Here is an 18,397-nt window from a genome sequence, read left to right on the forward strand (position 1 = left end):
CTAGGCCTAGCTAGGCTGAGTAATTCTGATATAATACTAATATTAGATAGGTAGGCCTACCCTAGTGAGTGTTAATAATAGTAGCTGGGTATTCTATAGTCTAGGCTGGTGGTAGGTCTATCCCAGCTCTGCTCATATACCAAGCAAGAAGAAGCCTGAAGGAGAAACTAGGCCCAGAACAAATAAAAAACTGTTAAAAAAACAATAAATGGAAAAATTAAAAAAAATAACCCATTTTCAATTTATATATGGGGAATGTTTTATAAAATCGGGCATGTTTGTTTCAGAGACTCAAACGTGTATTTTTATATGGTCATGTTTTTAAAAAAGATAATTATGGGCCCAGCTGAAACCAAGATATAAAAATATAAGTCCATCATTTACTTGAGTATTGTTACAGTGATTGGTTGGTACTCAGTATTTCAGTATCTGGCAGTAAATGTCACACTTGTATATAAATATTACTTTATTAGATACAACTTGCATTTCACACAAGCAACCAATTTTTTTTTTACGTATACAGAATGTGAAAAAGCAGTTTTTAATACAAATATCTTTCAAACAATACTGATATAAATAGTAAATACTACTACTGTATATATTATTTAAATAGCACCTTGTTCATCAAACATAACAAACTAGCTAGGCCTATATCATATTAACTTACGTGAGTCTTACGGTTGTACTGATTTTATGATTGTTTTATATGTTTATATTGTATGTATCTGTGTGACTCTGGTTAATAAAGTAAATCAATCAATCAATTGCAACTTAATTTATATCTTATCATTGACTGATCTGAAACGCTTCTAAAACTTGAATGCGTATGAATGTATATGTTATATTATTATTAGCGAATAAAATGAAAAACTATCAGCTGCAGCAATGATATTGAAATCGAGAAAACCATTACAGCTTCCACCGTCCAACCTCATATTGAAGAACGAGACAGAAAATCGTCGAGTCTTGATACCAACAAAAAACCTAAAATGAAAATGAATAGCTGAAATGTAATGAATGGAACTATTTAAATAATTGTCACTATGATATGAACAAAACATTGCATCGTTATACAGTATAATTATTCAACAACCTGAAAACATTTTCAGATATAGGCCTACCATGAAAAAGCAGCAAATACAAAATTTCCTTATGTCTGTTTATTGTAATAATTATTAATATTATAAATAAATTGTACCCCTCAGTTGTCAATAATTTTACTATAAATAAATATTTAACTATATAGAATAGGTAGGCCTATACCTGTATCAGGCTGCGATTTGCTTAATTATCTTTTTAAAACTTCCCAATGCATCTTCAATATAGAGTAGGATTGTAACGATACTTTAATAAAACTAAATTGTAACTAAAGTATTTAAATTATTAACAGAACATGTTACTAGGCCTAGGCCGATATAATACGACAACGATCCACCAGGTCGTGCATATACTCACCTACAACAACCACAATCAACACACCATGCACCACACACGACGGAACTAGTGCCGCGAGACGTAACAATATATGACATGAGGACCTTTTTTAAAATGTTCGCTATAGGAAGCTTAAATAGGGTTTCAAGCCAATTTTAACGTAAAACAGACTATTGATACTTACTCTATCCATATACGTCGGTTTTTTGGTAATTCACTGTATGGGATGCAAATCCCACTAATGGAAAATTTGTAAACAAACACCTGTTAGAAAACTTCAGTTTTGACGGACGCACACGAACTTTGGAAAGAAATTGTCGCTGACAACAAATCCAACAAATTATTCAGAAAATTAGGTGACCTGCGACATCTTAAACATATAAGGAACTGATCTTACCATATATGGTTAATTTTTCGCCTACTAATGTTTATTAAACAGCTATTAAATAACGTATACTTTATGCTAATGTTTTCGCGCGAAACGTTGATGCTTCTGTGCCGAGAGAGGGCTTCTAAAATTTATGACGTCATGCGAAGTCGAAAATTCAGCGATAACGGTCATATTTCCCAACGCGGCTCTCCGACTGATAATAAGGTTGTCGCACATGTTAATGCAATGATTCCAAATAAAATACTTAATTTCATGGGTCCAGATTAGAAAAAAAAAATCACTTCATTATTCCTAAAATAGAAACATGTAAATTAAGTATTGTTCTCTTTTTTCTCTCTTTCGTGTTTTGTTTATAATACTTGATTTTACTTTTGTTTATTTGAAAAAACGGCCAAAAATGGACAATTAGATATATAAAAATAATAATAGTAAAAATGAAGCTTATTGGTTCTTTTCTTCAGGCCTTATTTTCCCCCTCGTATTCTGAGACAAATTAATTTAATTGATGTTTTTAAAATATCATGGGGTTAGGATCATCAGTCATCTTTGCGTTTAAAAAGAGAGAGAGTTTATATTAATAATTATAATCGATATTTTTTTTCTTACAACTTTTACCTTTATGCTCGATTTTTTCTATCGCCTTACAAAAAATTTAAAAATCGGCATCATTCTATTTATAAGAAGTCTATTTAAATAGGCGCGCGGCCTACGTGACTTTAGAGACCTATTTTGTATGATTGTAATGTGCGGATGGATACATTCCGAGCGTGTGCGTGTGTTGTTCGTTTCACTGCTGTGTGATCAACCGTTTTCTGGTCGACGTGATCAGGATCAACCATCAAAATCTTGTATTTCATTTAAAATAAGAGATCTAAAAGATCATTTATAGAGGTATGTAAATAAACTAAAGCATATTGTATGTATTGCAATTGTGATTGTAGGCCTAACTAATTGGGAATTGGTTTATTATTAGCTGGAATTTCCCTACAGTAATAAGTAGGCCTAGGCCTAGCCGCCCGTAGCCCGACGATTTTGATGATCGCCTTGGTTAGACGTTCATAGTTTTGCTTTGCAATGTACGTAACAATTAAACAATAAATGGAATATTTAATTACAACAAACATTCAACTCTTCTTTGTAAAGTTTTGATTGAGATAATTTTTCTAGTAAATAGTCTTGAATTAGCAAGAATTTTGATGTGAATTATTGTAAGATACGATTCTCTCAAGCCATTCCAAAATTTCCTCTGCTGAGACACGGTTAAAATCGATTTCGTCCAGGTACCGTTAGTTTACAATGCCAATTATGCTCGATGTTATACAGCCTAGCTGGATGGCATTTAACACGTGTAATAATTTATCGCGACCGATTTTAAGTTTCATAATGGATTCTGTTATTCAGTAATGTATTTTACCGTATAGTTATTTTAAAATTGGTTGTTGTTTCTTGAATTAAAAGCCATGTTATATATTATGTGAATTTAACCTTTTGTAAACATTGATTCAACAGCAAAATTGAAAAGTACAACAATGAATGGAATATTAGATTCCAAAAATATAATTGAACATAAAACAAGTATCGTAATGTTAACACATGACAACTAATTTAGATATTTGAGGTTTTAAACAATAGAATCTTATTTATTTTTTAACTTGCTTAAAAAGGTGAAATTTTATTGCCAATTTGAAATTACAGTCTTGGCCTAGATTTGGCGGAGTGATATACAATACTGTTTTCATAACAGGTCAAAGGCCATGTTTTGTATTTATACAGAACAGGGTTTCCTTTTTTATTTTCATTACATTTTGTCAGTCAAGTACTTATTATTTGTAATTAATTGCAACTTTCATATAATATTGAATTATGGTTCTGCGTTTTTAACTTTTTTCTTCATGGTACGTAATTGTATAAAGTTATAATAATAATTTCTACTGTATTGTTAGAAATTCCAAAGACCTACTACTACCGTCAGTAGTATAGTACATGTTTACATTCTGAATAAATTTTTTTTTTTCAGGTAAAAAAGCGTAGTAAGAATACGACAGCCAATATGGCTGCCGGTGCACCAGAAATCATGGTGTTCCATCCAACATTGGAAGAGATGAAGGATTTTCCAAAATTTATATCCTATATGGAATCACAAGGAGCTCACAAGGCAGGGGTAGCGAAGGTGACATTTATTTTTTCATACTTTTCATATTTTAGATGTTTATTTTATTAATTTTCAAATTTTTTTGTTGTATTTTTTTTTAAAATCACTTTTTATTACTTTTTTTAACTGAAATTTGTTTTCCTCTATAGATAATTCCACCACCTGAGTTTGTTGCTAGGAGTAACTACGATGACCTTGATTTAGTTATACCTGCTCCAATTCAACAAGAGGTCACAGGTCAGCAAGGGTTATATACACAGTACAACATTCAGAAGAAACCGATTCATCTTCGTGATTATAAAAGAATGGCAGAAAGTAGAAAGTAAGAACTGAAATACTTTGTTTTAAAAAAAATAGAAAGTATATTGTGAAATCTGTGGTAGTAGGAGATGCTTTAATATATAGCTGCTTTATCGGCATCGGTTTGACAAACACTTTTGGTAGTAGAACAAGTCTTCTTGGATGATAAGGGTATCTATTAAACTGTTGATCTAGTGTACTTTGTTTGCCTATGTACACTTTTGAAAACTTAGTTACCCCCTTAGTCATCCACTAATGTTACCCATTGGGTAGAGCATGTTATAAGCTTAACATTGAATCTTCCAAATGCTCTGATCTTTATGAAATATTGCTATTTTGAAATATTTTCATGACTACTACAAATTTTGTTTGTTATTGCAGGTATACCACACCAATTCACGAAGACTATGAGGACCTGGAACGGAAGTACTGGAAGAACGTCAGCTTCAATCCACCAATATATGGTGCGGACATCTCTGGAAGTATATACGATCCAGATAGGAAAATCTGGAACATTAACAGTTTGAACACGGTGTTGGATATAATAGAAGATTCACAAGGTAAACTAATTATAATTAGCACATTTCTATAGCGCCCTTTACATGAATAATCATGCTCAAAGGTGGTTTACATAGCACATTAATCCCCCGGTCATTTTTATGGAAACATACTCCCATAATGCAGCTAGTAATCAGCGCAAAGTTGTGTCTTGATCTTCACATTTATATACCTGAGTGAAGAGAGGCAAATGTAAGTAAAGTGTCTTGCCTAAGGATACAAGCTATGCCGCGAGTGTTGTTGGATTCGAACCATGATCTCACAATCAGTAATCCAACGTCCAACACACTTTCGCCACATGCCCTCATAGTTTTGTATTTTCAATGTTAATATGATTGGCGTATTACTAATGATTTTATTTATTTATTCCTGTCTTTAATATCCATCATGTCCATATATAGGCACATCACATTTGTTTGTCACATAAAGTTTGATAGTGTAGACAGAGCTTTACAATTTACCAGCTTAAATGTATCTTTTTTATTTTCATTTTAAAGGTGTAAAGATAGAAGGTGTAAACACTGCTTACCTCTACTTTGGTATGTGGAAGACCACATTTGCCTGGCACACTGAAGATATGGATCTATACAGTATAAATTATCTTCACTTTGGAGCACCTAAATCATGGTAAACACAAATGAATGGTTACAGTATTATGTTACTTATTTTTACTGGGCGCCCTCTTCAGTCAAAGACTGGTCTCCCATAGGGCTCAGTTATAATCAGTGGCTGTGATGTACTTGTACACCGGGATAACTCCCTATTTGTCTCGAAAGATGTACTAGGTTCTAGTGTACATGAGCTAGATGTGTACACTGGACCTACGGTTTATAGTCCTTATCCGAGAAGACTCGTTCTACCACCAGAACCATGGAGCGAGTGAGCCTCAAACCCTTGCCAATGTTATGGCTACGTGATTACGGTTCCACTGTCTTAACCGCTCTACCACTCGCCTCACTTGTAGGCAATTAACAAAAGCAGGAGTTTGTTAAACTGAAGATAATTACATTTTTAATGGTCATAATTTTGGTGAATTTTTTGGTTGTTGATATGAAGTTCTTATCTTATTACAACAGGTATGCAATCCCACCAGAACATGGCAAACGCCTAGAAAGATTAGCTGCTGGTAAGTTGTTCATTAGTTCACCCCAAAAGGACCTAATGCAATTATTACAACAACAAAAATATTGTTTTGTCTTTCTAAACAAAACGGATGTCATATAACATGTTTTTACATAATGAAAATGTTTATTAAAATATGCGAAAGCACTTACATTAAACATGTAAAAATAATAGCTTTAATAGACCCTTTGCAACGGCCAGTGAAAATTAAATGATTTGAACATGTGTAATGCAGAAATGCTGAATTGTATTAAGCTCTGTCTAAAAATAAATGTGATGTGCCCATATATGAACATGATGATGTCATATCACTACCATATGTAGGCATATCACTACCATATTTAGATACATCACACTTTTTTTGTCAAACTAGTTTGATAGTGTAGACAGAGCTTTATGTGTAAAAAATGTATATGGGTCGATGAACTACACGGTCAAAGTGATGCTGAATATAGTTAACCTTGGACGTGTTGATATTTATAAATGGCTTCATTTAATCTGTACATGACATGGGTTTATTTTTTAGGTTGGCATATAGAAGAGGCATACAAAATACAATCTGAATTTACAATTAATTTTATTGACAATTTCAGGTTTTTATCCAAGCAGTTTCAAGATTTGTCCAAACTTTCTGAGACATAAAATGACCCTGATATCACCTAGCCTTCTAAGACAGTACTCAATACCGGTGAATAAGGTAATCTTAACACTACAAAGGGCGTTTTTTATTTCACTGTTTGAATTATGTATATTGGTTTCAAACAAATACCTCATATTTCTTTCTTGCTCTTCGTGATTTTTGTATGTATATCTTGCCTGGTGTGTGCTGTGATTTTTGTATGAATATGCATAAGGTCATTTGAATAAAACTGAAGCTCAGTCTAAACTTGATGTGACAAAAAATGTGATGTGCCCAAATATGGACATGATGATGTCATAGCACTACCATATTTGGGCACATCATAGTTTGATATTGTAGACAGAGCTTTAGATTGACTGCTAGACTGTCAAACATTGATCCGGTTTACTTAGTAGAATAATTGTGACCAAATAAATATGCTCATAGATTTAAATAATGTTTTCTATGAAACTAAATTAATATGTTATTATTAAATTGTCAATATAGATAACACAAGAACGTGGACAGTTTATGATCACTTTCCCATATGGTTACCATGCTGGTTTTAACCATGGCTTCAACTGTGCTGAATCAACAAACTTTGCCTCAAAGCGTTGGATTGACTATGGCAAGCGGGCTAGCCATACTTGTGTGAGTATTAGGTCACCTTACATTTGTCATTGATTGACTATGGCAAGCGGACCAGCCATACTTCTGCGAGTATTAGGTCTAGTTTGATAGTGTAGACAGAGCTTTAAGCATTACGCAATGTACCGGATATATATGATTTATAGGTTTTACTCCCATATTCTAATCTGTCAATCTCGAAAGCAGGTGAAAAATGTATCAATAATTTAAAAAAAACATATATCACATAATAATGAAGCATCCTCAATACAAAACATGATTGTTTATACTTTATTGTTATCATTTTGAATGTAATTTTTCTATAAATTATGGTATATTTAGCATAATGTCATTTTATGCATATCTTTATCTTTTCCATCTTCCATAATACTATTCTCATGTTTATATAATGCTATTTTCCATTTTTTCAGTTTTTGTATTGTGTAATTTAACCTAATTTTGAAAATATTACCTTTTTTCCCATAGTGCAATTGTCAACGAGATTCAGTGAAAATTAGTATGGACCCGTTTGTAAAGAAATTCCAACCAGAACGTTATGAGTTGTGGCTTGCGGGCAAAGACAACATCCACATACAGGAGGTTGACGGGGTCAAGTCACAGGCACAGCTCCAGAGCCAAGATGGAAGCAAAAGGTTGGTGATTGTTATTATAGTCTGAGTGGCCTGTGTATTTATGGTGACTGGTGCAGAAAGACTTGGATTCATATTGTCACTTGTGATCTGACATTTGCAGTGTCTCATTTTCAAGCTAATAGTACCCTTATTAGATTAAAATTTACAACAAACATAAATTCATATTTGCACCACTCTTTGAATGTACTGAAATTGTATTTGTGTGTTGTCTAAAGCTCTGTCTACACTATCAAACTAGTTTGACAAAAACGGTGTGATGTGCCCAAATATGGTAGTGATATGCTTAAATATGGTAGTGCAATGACATCATCATGTCCATATATAGGGACATAACATTTTGTTGTCACATAAAGTTTGATAGTGTAGACAGAGCTTAAGATATAAAATAAATTCTACAACCAAAGTTGAAATTTTAAAATGTGCGTTTTTTGAATTTTTCTTTTTTTTTTTTTTACAGTAAACTGTCCAAAGATAAAAAGCATTCTGGTCAGAAGAGTAAAGGAAGTAGGAGGCAGCCACTGGTAAACAAGAAAGACTCGCCAGGGCCTAAAACAGCAGCATCACCTCGTAGGGCTAAGAAAAAGAAAGACAAGAAATCAAATCTTGCAGATGAGCAAGAAACTAATTACGAGGAATCGGATCGTGAAAAAGTTGTAGTAAAAGCTGGAAGAGGAAGGCCTAAGAAAATAAAGGAAGAAGTGGGTAGAGGAATAGAGGGCGATAGTGCGATAAATGCGGCAGGAACGCTTCACAATGTACGTAGGGAAATAAATATGGATTCGAAATTGTTAGAATCAAGTGTACAGTTAGTGGATGTTGGTGGAAGTTTACCTATTCACAATGTAAATAACTCTAAAATAACAATGGCAAATACGGAGTCAGTCTGTAAAACAGAGCATGCTAGGGAGTCAGTCTGTAAAACAGAGCATGCTAGGGAGTCAGTCTGTAAAACAGAGCATGCTAGGGAGTCAGTCTGTAAAACAGAGCATGTTAGTGAAACGGAGCCAGTCTTGAAAACAGAACCTGCTGGTGAAACACAACCAGTCTCTATTAACACTGAGTCAGTTAGTCAAAAGGAACCAGTCTGTGAAAAAGATGCAGTATGCATTAAATCAGAACCAGTTTGTCAAACGAAGCCTTGGACTAGTGAAACCTCAACAAAGGAAGATAAAAACTTAACCGTCATACCTACAGCATACACAGCTGCTCACCCCACACATCCAGAACAATTGCCCAAATGGCAACAAAACTTTCACAGTTATGCTACAAATATAAAATCAGAACAAGTTTTGAAAAAACACAAATCTAGCTGTACGAATACAAATAGCAAAAGTAACTCATCAAATTTTAGTGCAAGCACTGCAGCAAATTGTAGCTACATTCAACCGGCTGTCAGCCAGCCAGTTTTCTCAGGAATAGATGCTTTAGGAGAGATTGCGCATCAATTAATAACAGGCTCATTAACAATGCCTGATGGTCCTCCTTCAGAACTAGCTCCTTTAAAGCCTTCTGGTTCACGTCAAAGGATGCCTAGCGGTTTGGAATCTGATTCGTTCTCTGATGCGTTATCGGACGCTTCAAGTACTGAGAAGGGAGAACACGGAGCTAAAAGAAAACGGGATTCAGAAGGTTAGTTTGTATAGCGAATAAACACTAGTAACGTTACGTTTGTGGTATGCTATAGAGGTATTACAGTATAGACTATACACTATACTATCTCTATGGCTACACTACTGTATGTATTTCCAAAAAGGAGATAAAGTAACGTCTCAGAATTCTAGTAGTTAATGCTACAGTACAAGCCATTTGGCCCACAAGACTGCAAGCGTTTTCTCCAAATTATCCTGTCCCTGGCTACAGGCTTGTCTTCATTCCCTCCTTCTTAACTAATCTAATATCTGTAACAGAAACAGAAATATTCTTCTCAACCATACTTTCTTTTCCTTTTGTTTGAAAATGTACCACAAACCTCTGGTTATTTTAGTTTATTCTTGATTGATAATTGGTGTACTAACTAATATATTAATCAATATTGGTTAGTATAACCTTATATTTAGGGTTATTATTCGGTAACTATGTAAAATAGAATTTCAAAATACAGTATTACATTTTTTGATCATTTTTATTTGTTGTATTTGCTTTGAATTTCTAATTTTAGTAGTACAGGATAAATTGATGTACATGAATGGATAATTGTAATACAACATTTTTTATATTATATTGTGTCTCTGTCAGATCCAGGAGTGATGGAAGAATGGGCTAAGATGTTGAATGGTCTTTGGGTAACACAGCCATTTCACTTTGAGATGGAGCAGTCTGCCAACAGTACCACTGCGGATAATCCACCAGGTTGTAGTGTCTGTCAGCTGTTCTATAATGAAAAGGTGCGTTTTATTTCCACCAAGAACCTTTCAATTGCATATAACATATTGTATTATTAAACTTATATATAAATTATATCAAAATTATATCACTAGCGGCACTGTCTTCTTATTTCAAACACAACATTCATCCAGTGTTGTTGAGTTAACAACATAATGGTATTTTATTCTTCAGGGCTTAGCCTACACTTCCAACAGTCTTCTGGTAGGCCTAAACAAACGAGAAAATCCCAAGGCATGTATAGCATCAGTTTGTGCCTTGAGCATGTCACCAATTTGCATGGTGTCGACCACACGTGCCTGTCAGTCTGTCTGTGCTTAATTCATACTCCCTTGCTTATTTTGTGTTTCTATTTCCAAAGCATGTTTGATGTGTCATAAAAAAACAATTATTTAATAATTAGTGGATTTTTTTATTTTAAAAAACTGCCAACATGGCTTTATTAAAAAGTGTTTATGTTGATGCCTCATTTTGGTTGTAAAGTTTTTGTATAACCATATCATTTGCCTCTTTCGTAGTACTGTATCATGGAATAGAGAGTTTGCACTGTATCCTAGTGAATAATAAAAGTGTTTTTGTTTTTGATTTATCTACAAATTTCAGGCTTTTAATCTATCTACAATCCACCATTCACAAATAATTTTAGTGGCTCAAGTAATTTCTAATCAAAGCTGAACTATAAAGTCAACATTATTTTTCTAAATCATTCATAGTACAGTAATTTCAATTGATAGATGATTCTTAATAAACCATGGTCATGCTTAGATTTTTAAAAAGCTTAAATTCTTAACATGCAGTGAAATACATTTGGTATTTATGCATTTAGAATAAAATAAATATATAATTTTGTATTGTTTTTGTAATATTATTATTTTCCATTAGTTGCTATCATGTAGAAATATTTGAGAAAAAGATAAAATCATTTCCAGGTGTCTCTATCAATATTTTTTATTTAGAATGACATTTTGTTTGTTTTTTTAAATCTCTCTTCAATTTATTTAGGTCATTAGAAATGTATATCTTGTGAATTTTGTTGCTTTGTTTGCTTGAATTTATAATAAGCATGTCCTTATTTGGTATTAGAAAAAATTTATCTAATAAAAATCTATTAGCTTAATTAAATATTTTGTTTTAATTGTATAATTAATGAACACTATTTTTTGATCTGTTTTTAGCTTCAGAGCTTGTCAAATTTTCACAAGATATTTCAGCTTGAGGACGTACAAGAGGACAGCAGTGTGTTAAGGCGGACTACAGTACTAACACCTGAAAGCTGTTTTGCTTTTAGTGCGCACAATAAAGAAGAAACTGACGAAAGTCCATACATCGGAGAGGACGGAAAAAGCGCCCTCTTGCAGTGTAGCCTGTGTAAGGTACAAGTCCATGCCAGTAAGTGTAATTAACATTAAAAAAATTAATTTATTAATAAATCTGATTGTTTTCTTATTGTTTATGTTGTTTAATCTTATGTTAGTAATGTTGTCACTAACAAAAACACATTTTGCATTAGTTACAAATAATCTAGAATTTTATAGCCACATACTTATCCAAAAGCCTGTTTGATATTCCTATATATTCAGTGCATTTGGTACCATTCATTCCTGGTGTTTACTATAAATGCCTATTATTAAAACTGGTTTATTTTGCATAGGTTGTTATGGTGAATTGGGTCCCGCAACAAGTAACGATTCGTGGCAGTGTCAACGCTGTTCGTCCGAATTCTGGAATGCAGTAAGTGGCTCAGGCTCTGACTAAACTATGAAACTATTGTAATTGCCATTGTATATGTGTAGCTGCATTAAAAAATGAGGCTTCTTCACTTATTTATCAACCATATGTCTGTCACATCCAGCCATGCATGTATATTAGTATTTGCTATTGGTGAGGTCTTTCTTAATTATGTTTTCTATCGGCACAGAGAACTGACAATTTTACACTAAATGCTTAAATGCATCGTTAGACTGTGCCGATAGAATAATAAATTACGCACAAGGTTGTTCGATTTCTTTAATCAGTGTTTAAGTTCTTTTTAACCAAGTGTAGTCCTAGGTTTAAACAATATCTATGTTTACATTATAGGAATGCTGCCTGTGCAATCTCCGTGGTGGAGCCCTTAAGTTGACGACAAAAGAAGGAACATGGGCTCACATTGTGTGTGCTATGGCTATCCCTGACGTCACGTTTGTTGATATACACAAACGACAACCTATCAATATTAATACTATATCACCTGCAAGGTTTAAATTAGTAAGTTTTGCATCAATTTACAAATAATATTAATATTTTTAATGAATGGAAATATTCTCTCATGGATACGGATACAAAACATTATTTGTGTCAAAACATACATTTTGTTCTAAAGTAAATGTTTATTCAATAAATGTGGTTCTTGAAACATTGTTAGGCTGGGTTGGGGAGCAACACCATTTTTAAAAAGCAGTGCTCAAATTTTTACGGCAGAGTAGACCAGTTATAGAGGGCGCACTACATATGTTTTTGAACGGGTCACTAGCCTCATGTTGCACAAAATTCTTGATTTTAAAAAAAAGTTGAACTTTTGTAATAGAACCATTTAATAGAACTTTACAGTAGACTTAATACTGAAATGCATGTGATCGAAATTAACCAATCAGATTGTCTTAATACATAAAAAATAAACTCATTTATTTGCTTTCTGTTTATTTAATTACACATTTTCTATAAATATTTCATTGATATGTTTTTTGTTTTTTATATAGAAATGTCAATATTGTCGCTCATTTATCAAGTACAGTCCACGCTTTGGTGCGTGTATCCAGTGCTCAGTGGGCAAGTGCGTTGTGTCTTTTCATGTGACGTGTGCTTACGCTGCAGGAGTCATCATGGAGCCTAGTGATTGGCCGTATCCAGTATATTCAACATGTCTTCGCCATATGGGTCATAAAGATGTTGTAAGTTGTTATTATTCTTTTTTTCATTTAGTTTTCGGTGAAAACATCATTTCCATTTATTTCTATCATTTACATTACAATATACATTGAAAATTCTAAAAAACAAATACAAAAACTGTGCAAAGTACAATAATGTAAAACAGAAAAATCACATTTTCATACATTCAATACCCTAATAGCAGCTGGATAGAAACTCTTGCAGAAGATTATTTTAAATTTAAGTTTTATTTGCTATTCTGTTTAAAGTACTATGCTTAGTCCAGTGTCAAGAGAGTTTAGCTGTCATACTTCCACATTTTAATTTTACATATTGTTATTATCATAATAGAGTTCGCAGTGTTGAGATTTTTCATTTTTATTTGATATATCAAATTCAAATTCAACAAACATTTAATTCATTAAATGCCATACAAATAATACAGAAAAATGAGTACCAATCTAGAAGTTGTGTCAGTTGGCCCTTTAACATGGTTACACAAAATAATAAGAACAAGTGAGAATATGAAGCATCAGTAATAATATAAAATGTTTGTTTAATATTCATTATTATTATAGGGTATCCACTGTTAAGAGAGCTTAACTGTTGACATTTCCTCATTTTAATTTTTTAATAAAGGTACGACAGCTTCCTCTTTCACCTTTACAAATTGGACAGCGAGTGATTGCTAAGTATCGTAATGCACGTTATTACTACGCTGATGTTGTACACACTAAAGATCAAATGTTTTATCATGTTAATTTTGAAGATGGCTCCTACAGCGATAATCTCTTCCCTGAAGACATACAGGTATATTGATGCATTTTTAGAAAATTATTTGTAGTAATATATCTATTTATTTTTAAATCATACTGTCAAATCATAGAAACAGTACTCATATTCGGAACATGATTGCATCGAGCATAGCTTATTGGTGAAAGTTCCATATTTTTTATTTGTATGAAAAAATGTCTCTGCAGGGATTTGAACATGCGACCCTCTTGCTTACAGGGCGAGTATCATACCACTAGACCACATAGCCATATATGGTATTATGTTTATTTTGAATCTATCTATGTATATTTTAATTGTATAATTTCTTTATTCAATGCAAAAGGTGATAAAATAGATCAAAGTTATATAATACGACTGTACTGTTGCACTTAATATTACAAAGTGGAACCGTACATATGATTGCTGGTAACCATATTTGTAAATATGAGAGGAGGATCAGCTTAAAAGTTTAAAAAGCGTACGGAATATCTGTTTTTGTTATTGTATTCGTAAGGTTAACAATCTTAAGTATTTCTCGGAATTGTGCGTAATTGCAAGGTAAATTGTTTTTTTTCTTCAAAATTTAAATATTCATTTATATATATTTTTTAGAGTCATGACTGCTTAAGAAATGGTCCGCCAGCAGAGGGTGAACCAGTGCAAGTTATGTGGACAGACAATCAAGTGTACAGTGGATGGTACGTGGCTTCCACCAAGGTACAGATGGTAGACATCGAATTTGAAGATGGCGTGGTAATGGCAATAAAGAGAGAAGATGTGTACTCTTGTGACGAACCTCTTCCAAAGAAAGTCAAATCAAGATTGGTATGTTTTTCACACTTTTCACATATAATTGAATCTTCATTATTATTTATCTGAATCAAAAAGACATTGAGAAATACTCGCATACATTTAAAATGTTAACTTTTTAATCATTACACCATTTTGTTGAACATTAAATTGGGGCGAGCAACAAGCCAAAAATGAATAAACGCATCCAAACAGTGGGCCCTAAAACGTGTCACCATAACGGTTGTCATAATAAAATAGCAAACGTGTCCAAACATGTTCTTGTCATTTGAATTAATTTGCCGATGGAACCTTATAGTAAAAAAATACTATTTACAATTTTAACGTTTTTCATTACACCATTTCATTTCTTTTTAATCAGTCTACAGCTTCTGATCGTCAGTATGAGGATTTCTACGGTTGCATAACCATAAAGGGAAAACACCGGCATGTACACAGTCGATACGCATCACCGGGAGAGGGCATGTCAGATGGTGTAGACATGATGATGACGACGTCATCAGAAACGGCACACTCGACAAAAGGACAACCATCTGAGGGCCATCATCTGGACATGTGTTAACTTAACTGTTTGGTTGTAAATTTGCAACAATATTAAATGGGGAGTGATGGAGATTCAGTTCCTAGATGGAAGACTAAGCAACTGTGTTGCTTTGAAAAAGGTATACAAGAACATTTCCAGAGGTCATGTCAGGTCAGGTCATCTATTGATTGTAAAGGATATTGAGTATTTAAAAGAGAAAATGTGTGTAATTTTGGGTTACAGATCACCATTTTGTGTAATGGCACTATAGATTGGTGACTGCCTTTTAATCCCAGAGTCATGTGTTCGATTCTGTCTTTTGTTTGAAAGCATCATCCTTGACTTTGCTGCAATAAAAAAAAAGATAAAAACAAGATCTTGAACGGGTTCAAGATATTCTACAAATTTGTTTATCATTAAGTTCAAACAAGGTTTATATTGTTACCATATATGTTTATATTGTTACCATTTGATGGTACAACCTCCGTAGTAATACCATATAATGTGTAAGTTCTACAGAAATTTGGAATGAGCTATGTGATATTAGGGAGCTTTCATTTTCAGTCACTCGTCTATGCACTGTCGAGTCAAAAAGTCATCTGGTCACGCTCGGAAACATTTAAACTTGCGTGTAATTACTTTTTAACTTGTCAGCCAAAAAGTCGAATGGCATTTCGTGAAAATGAAAGCTCTATTTTCTCTATGCTTTTAAGTTGAATTACTAAAATATACCTGACCATATTGGGTTGGTTATTAAAGCTTGGTTCCCACTAGAGACACAACGCAAGGACGTAGACGCAACTCAAGTGATTTAACCAATCACAAGCAATGGCTCAATCGCTTGCGTTGCGTCTATGTCCTTGCATTGCATCTTTACTGGGAACCAAGCTTAAAGTGTCTTCCACATCTGCTCCGGCACTGTTCTGGTCCGCCTTCGGCAAATCAAATTGAACGTAAATGTTTAATTTTCACGTGCATATCAGTTGGTGCATAGCCGGAAAAGGTGTGAAAGACCAATAAGTCAGTAACTGTGTAAATAAACTGTTTAAATAATAGAGTGTTTACAATAAAAGGGTTATATTGGGATCGTTTTGATACATTAAAGTGTGTTTATAGTTTTGTATGCTGGATTTTGATTTTATAGAATATGCATGATTTATTATTTATTATTATTACTACTACTACAAATCTAGTAGTTTGAAGATGTTAATTTTGGAGATTTGTTTAAGCAAGTATTTATTATTGTACATAAAATGCATAATCTACATTTTCCTGTTAATTATAATTATGTTTGTATAAAATGAAAATGAGATGTAAATTAATTGTTTGGTTTGTCAGTTTTGCATATTGTAGACATTTTAATAGTTTATTACATGGACACTATGCAGTGCAAGATTTTGTTATTATTAAAAAATTAGATTTTTATTTGGGTTTTTCAATTACATTGCCTTTAAGGGGATACCAGTGTGTATCTTACAAAGTATAGAAGATGTTTGTGATTACCTTGTAGTATGTACTTGGTTGGTACTGTGTCTGTACCTAATTAGGTATTGGCTATCAACCACGACTATTCCACACACATTTACCTGCTTCATGCCACAGAAACTGCAGTCACATGTTTTGAAAGAACATACTAAAATTGTACACCTAGTATGTTTATTGGGCTAATGCTTTACTGGTCAATGTGTGTTACTATTACTTCTACATACTGAACTGGTATTTAAACACTTGCCTGTGACAATGCCATTCTAAACTTATATATTGAGGTACATGATATTATAGCTTGTGAATGGTAAAACTAAACAAAATGTTACCATTGTGTCTTTGTGCAGTAGGCCAGTACTGTTGTACTACTATACCACATTGAGTTGTCTAATAGTAGGGCACCTGCATATCATACCAGATTACCTAAGTTCAAGCGCATCTACTATTTCACATTATTTATTAATATTTAGTAATACACAGATTTCACAGTTTTTATTCAATAATTTGTAATAAATATTGATTGATCTTCAATAGCAATGTGGTTTCATAATCAGCTTCTGTATAATTAGTATATTTTAGGTTTTTTGTACAACAAATAATTCTCATTAATATATTGTAATTGTAGTCTGTTATCTGACAACAGGAGCAGTACTCTATCTGCTAAGACTTATTACTACAGTATTAATAGTATTTTGCTACTAAGAGAGTAAAATACCATAAACTATTAAAAAAGGTTACAAATTGATGTACAGTATAAATAAAGTCTATTTGAACTTCAATTTTATGTATATTTTTGTATTTGTGATTTAATAATTAGGGGAGAAGAAAGTTACTGTATCTTCCACACATGTGGGCAATTCAGCTCAGTTAGGCTGCAAGTCACAGGTTATCTCCCCCTTCCCCCCCCCATTTATATGGATTTTATCAAAAAGGCACATAATGATCGAATTCTAAAAAGTCCCTATTTTGGATAATTTTATCGAAAAATTAGTAAATGTTGATTGTATTATATTTGGTAAAACTTTGCTCAATTACAACATAGTGTGATCATGGAGTAATAATTATTACTCCATGCTGTGATCTAAGAATATAGGAACTCATAACAACATGACATGATCACAACTCAATATACATGCACAGAACCCTATATATGTGCACATTAGTAATATTAGCTCACTTTGAAATGTTAATATTTTTCCCATTTTTCGACAAAATCCATGTACTTTAGTACAGGGATTTTCGAAAAATAGGCACATTTTTACCCTTTTATTTTTGGAGAAAACTTAGTTATTAAACACAATAATATTATCATAACTCAATATACGTGCACAGAAGCCTATATAAGTGCACATATAGTAATATTAGCTCATTTTGAAATGTTCATATTTTCCCCATTTTTCGACAAAATCCCTGTACTATAGCACAGGGATTTTCGAAAAATGGGCAAAATTTTGACCCTTATTTTTGGACAAAACTTAGTTATTAGACACCATAAGGTGATCATAACGCTATACGTGCACATATAGTAATTCTAGCTCATTTTGAAATGTTCATATTTTTTCTATTTTTCAACAAATTCCCTGTATATTTGATCTCTTTTTGCATTATGATTAGTTTTATTTAAAATATTGGAAGTAATGTAATTGATTGATGTAAAATT

General features: G+C 32.9%; 1 protein-coding gene across 1 annotated transcript; it reads left to right on the plus strand.

The window, feature by feature from the left end:
* The first annotated feature begins 2,605 nt into the window (after window positions 1-2,605).
* Window positions 2,606-17,514, plus strand: LOC144844227 (lysine-specific demethylase 4C-like). Its single transcript, XM_078701019.1, has 18 exons — window positions 2,606-2,716; window positions 3,843-3,995; window positions 4,127-4,299; window positions 4,659-4,837; window positions 5,333-5,462; window positions 5,912-5,961; window positions 6,551-6,654; window positions 7,084-7,227; window positions 7,690-7,856; window positions 8,314-9,485; window positions 10,092-10,240; window positions 11,414-11,627; window positions 11,890-11,969; window positions 12,318-12,485; window positions 12,977-13,168; window positions 13,785-13,955; window positions 14,532-14,744; window positions 15,091-17,514. The coding sequence occupies exons 2-18, from the start codon at window positions 3,876-3,878 to the stop codon at window positions 15,289-15,291; spliced, it is 3,627 nt and encodes a 1,208-aa protein (XP_078557145.1). The 5' UTR covers window positions 2,606-2,716; window positions 3,843-3,875; the 3' UTR covers window positions 15,292-17,514.
* The last annotated feature ends 883 nt before the right edge of the window (window positions 17,515-18,397 follow it).

This window comes from Antedon bifida, chromosome 6, assembly GCF_963402885.1.
Source record: "Antedon bifida chromosome 6, ecAntBifi1.1, whole genome shotgun sequence".
Lineage (NCBI taxonomy): Eukaryota > Metazoa > Echinodermata > Crinoidea > Comatulida > Antedonidae > Antedon > Antedon bifida.

Excerpts from the sequence above, each read along its gene's own strand:
- LOC144844227 (XM_078701019.1), top strand. The coding sequence starts at position 3,876 with ATGGCTGCCGGTGCACCAGAAATCATGGTGTTCCATCCAACATTGGAA. Across the intron at positions 5,962-6,550 it reads CCTAGAAAGATTAGCTGCTG|GTTTTTATCCAAGCAGTTTC; the intron begins GTAAGTTGTTCA and ends TGACAATTTCAG. Across the intron at positions 9,486-10,091 it reads AAGAAAACGGGATTCAGAAG|ATCCAGGAGTGATGGAAGAA; the intron begins GTTAGTTTGTAT and ends TGTCTCTGTCAG.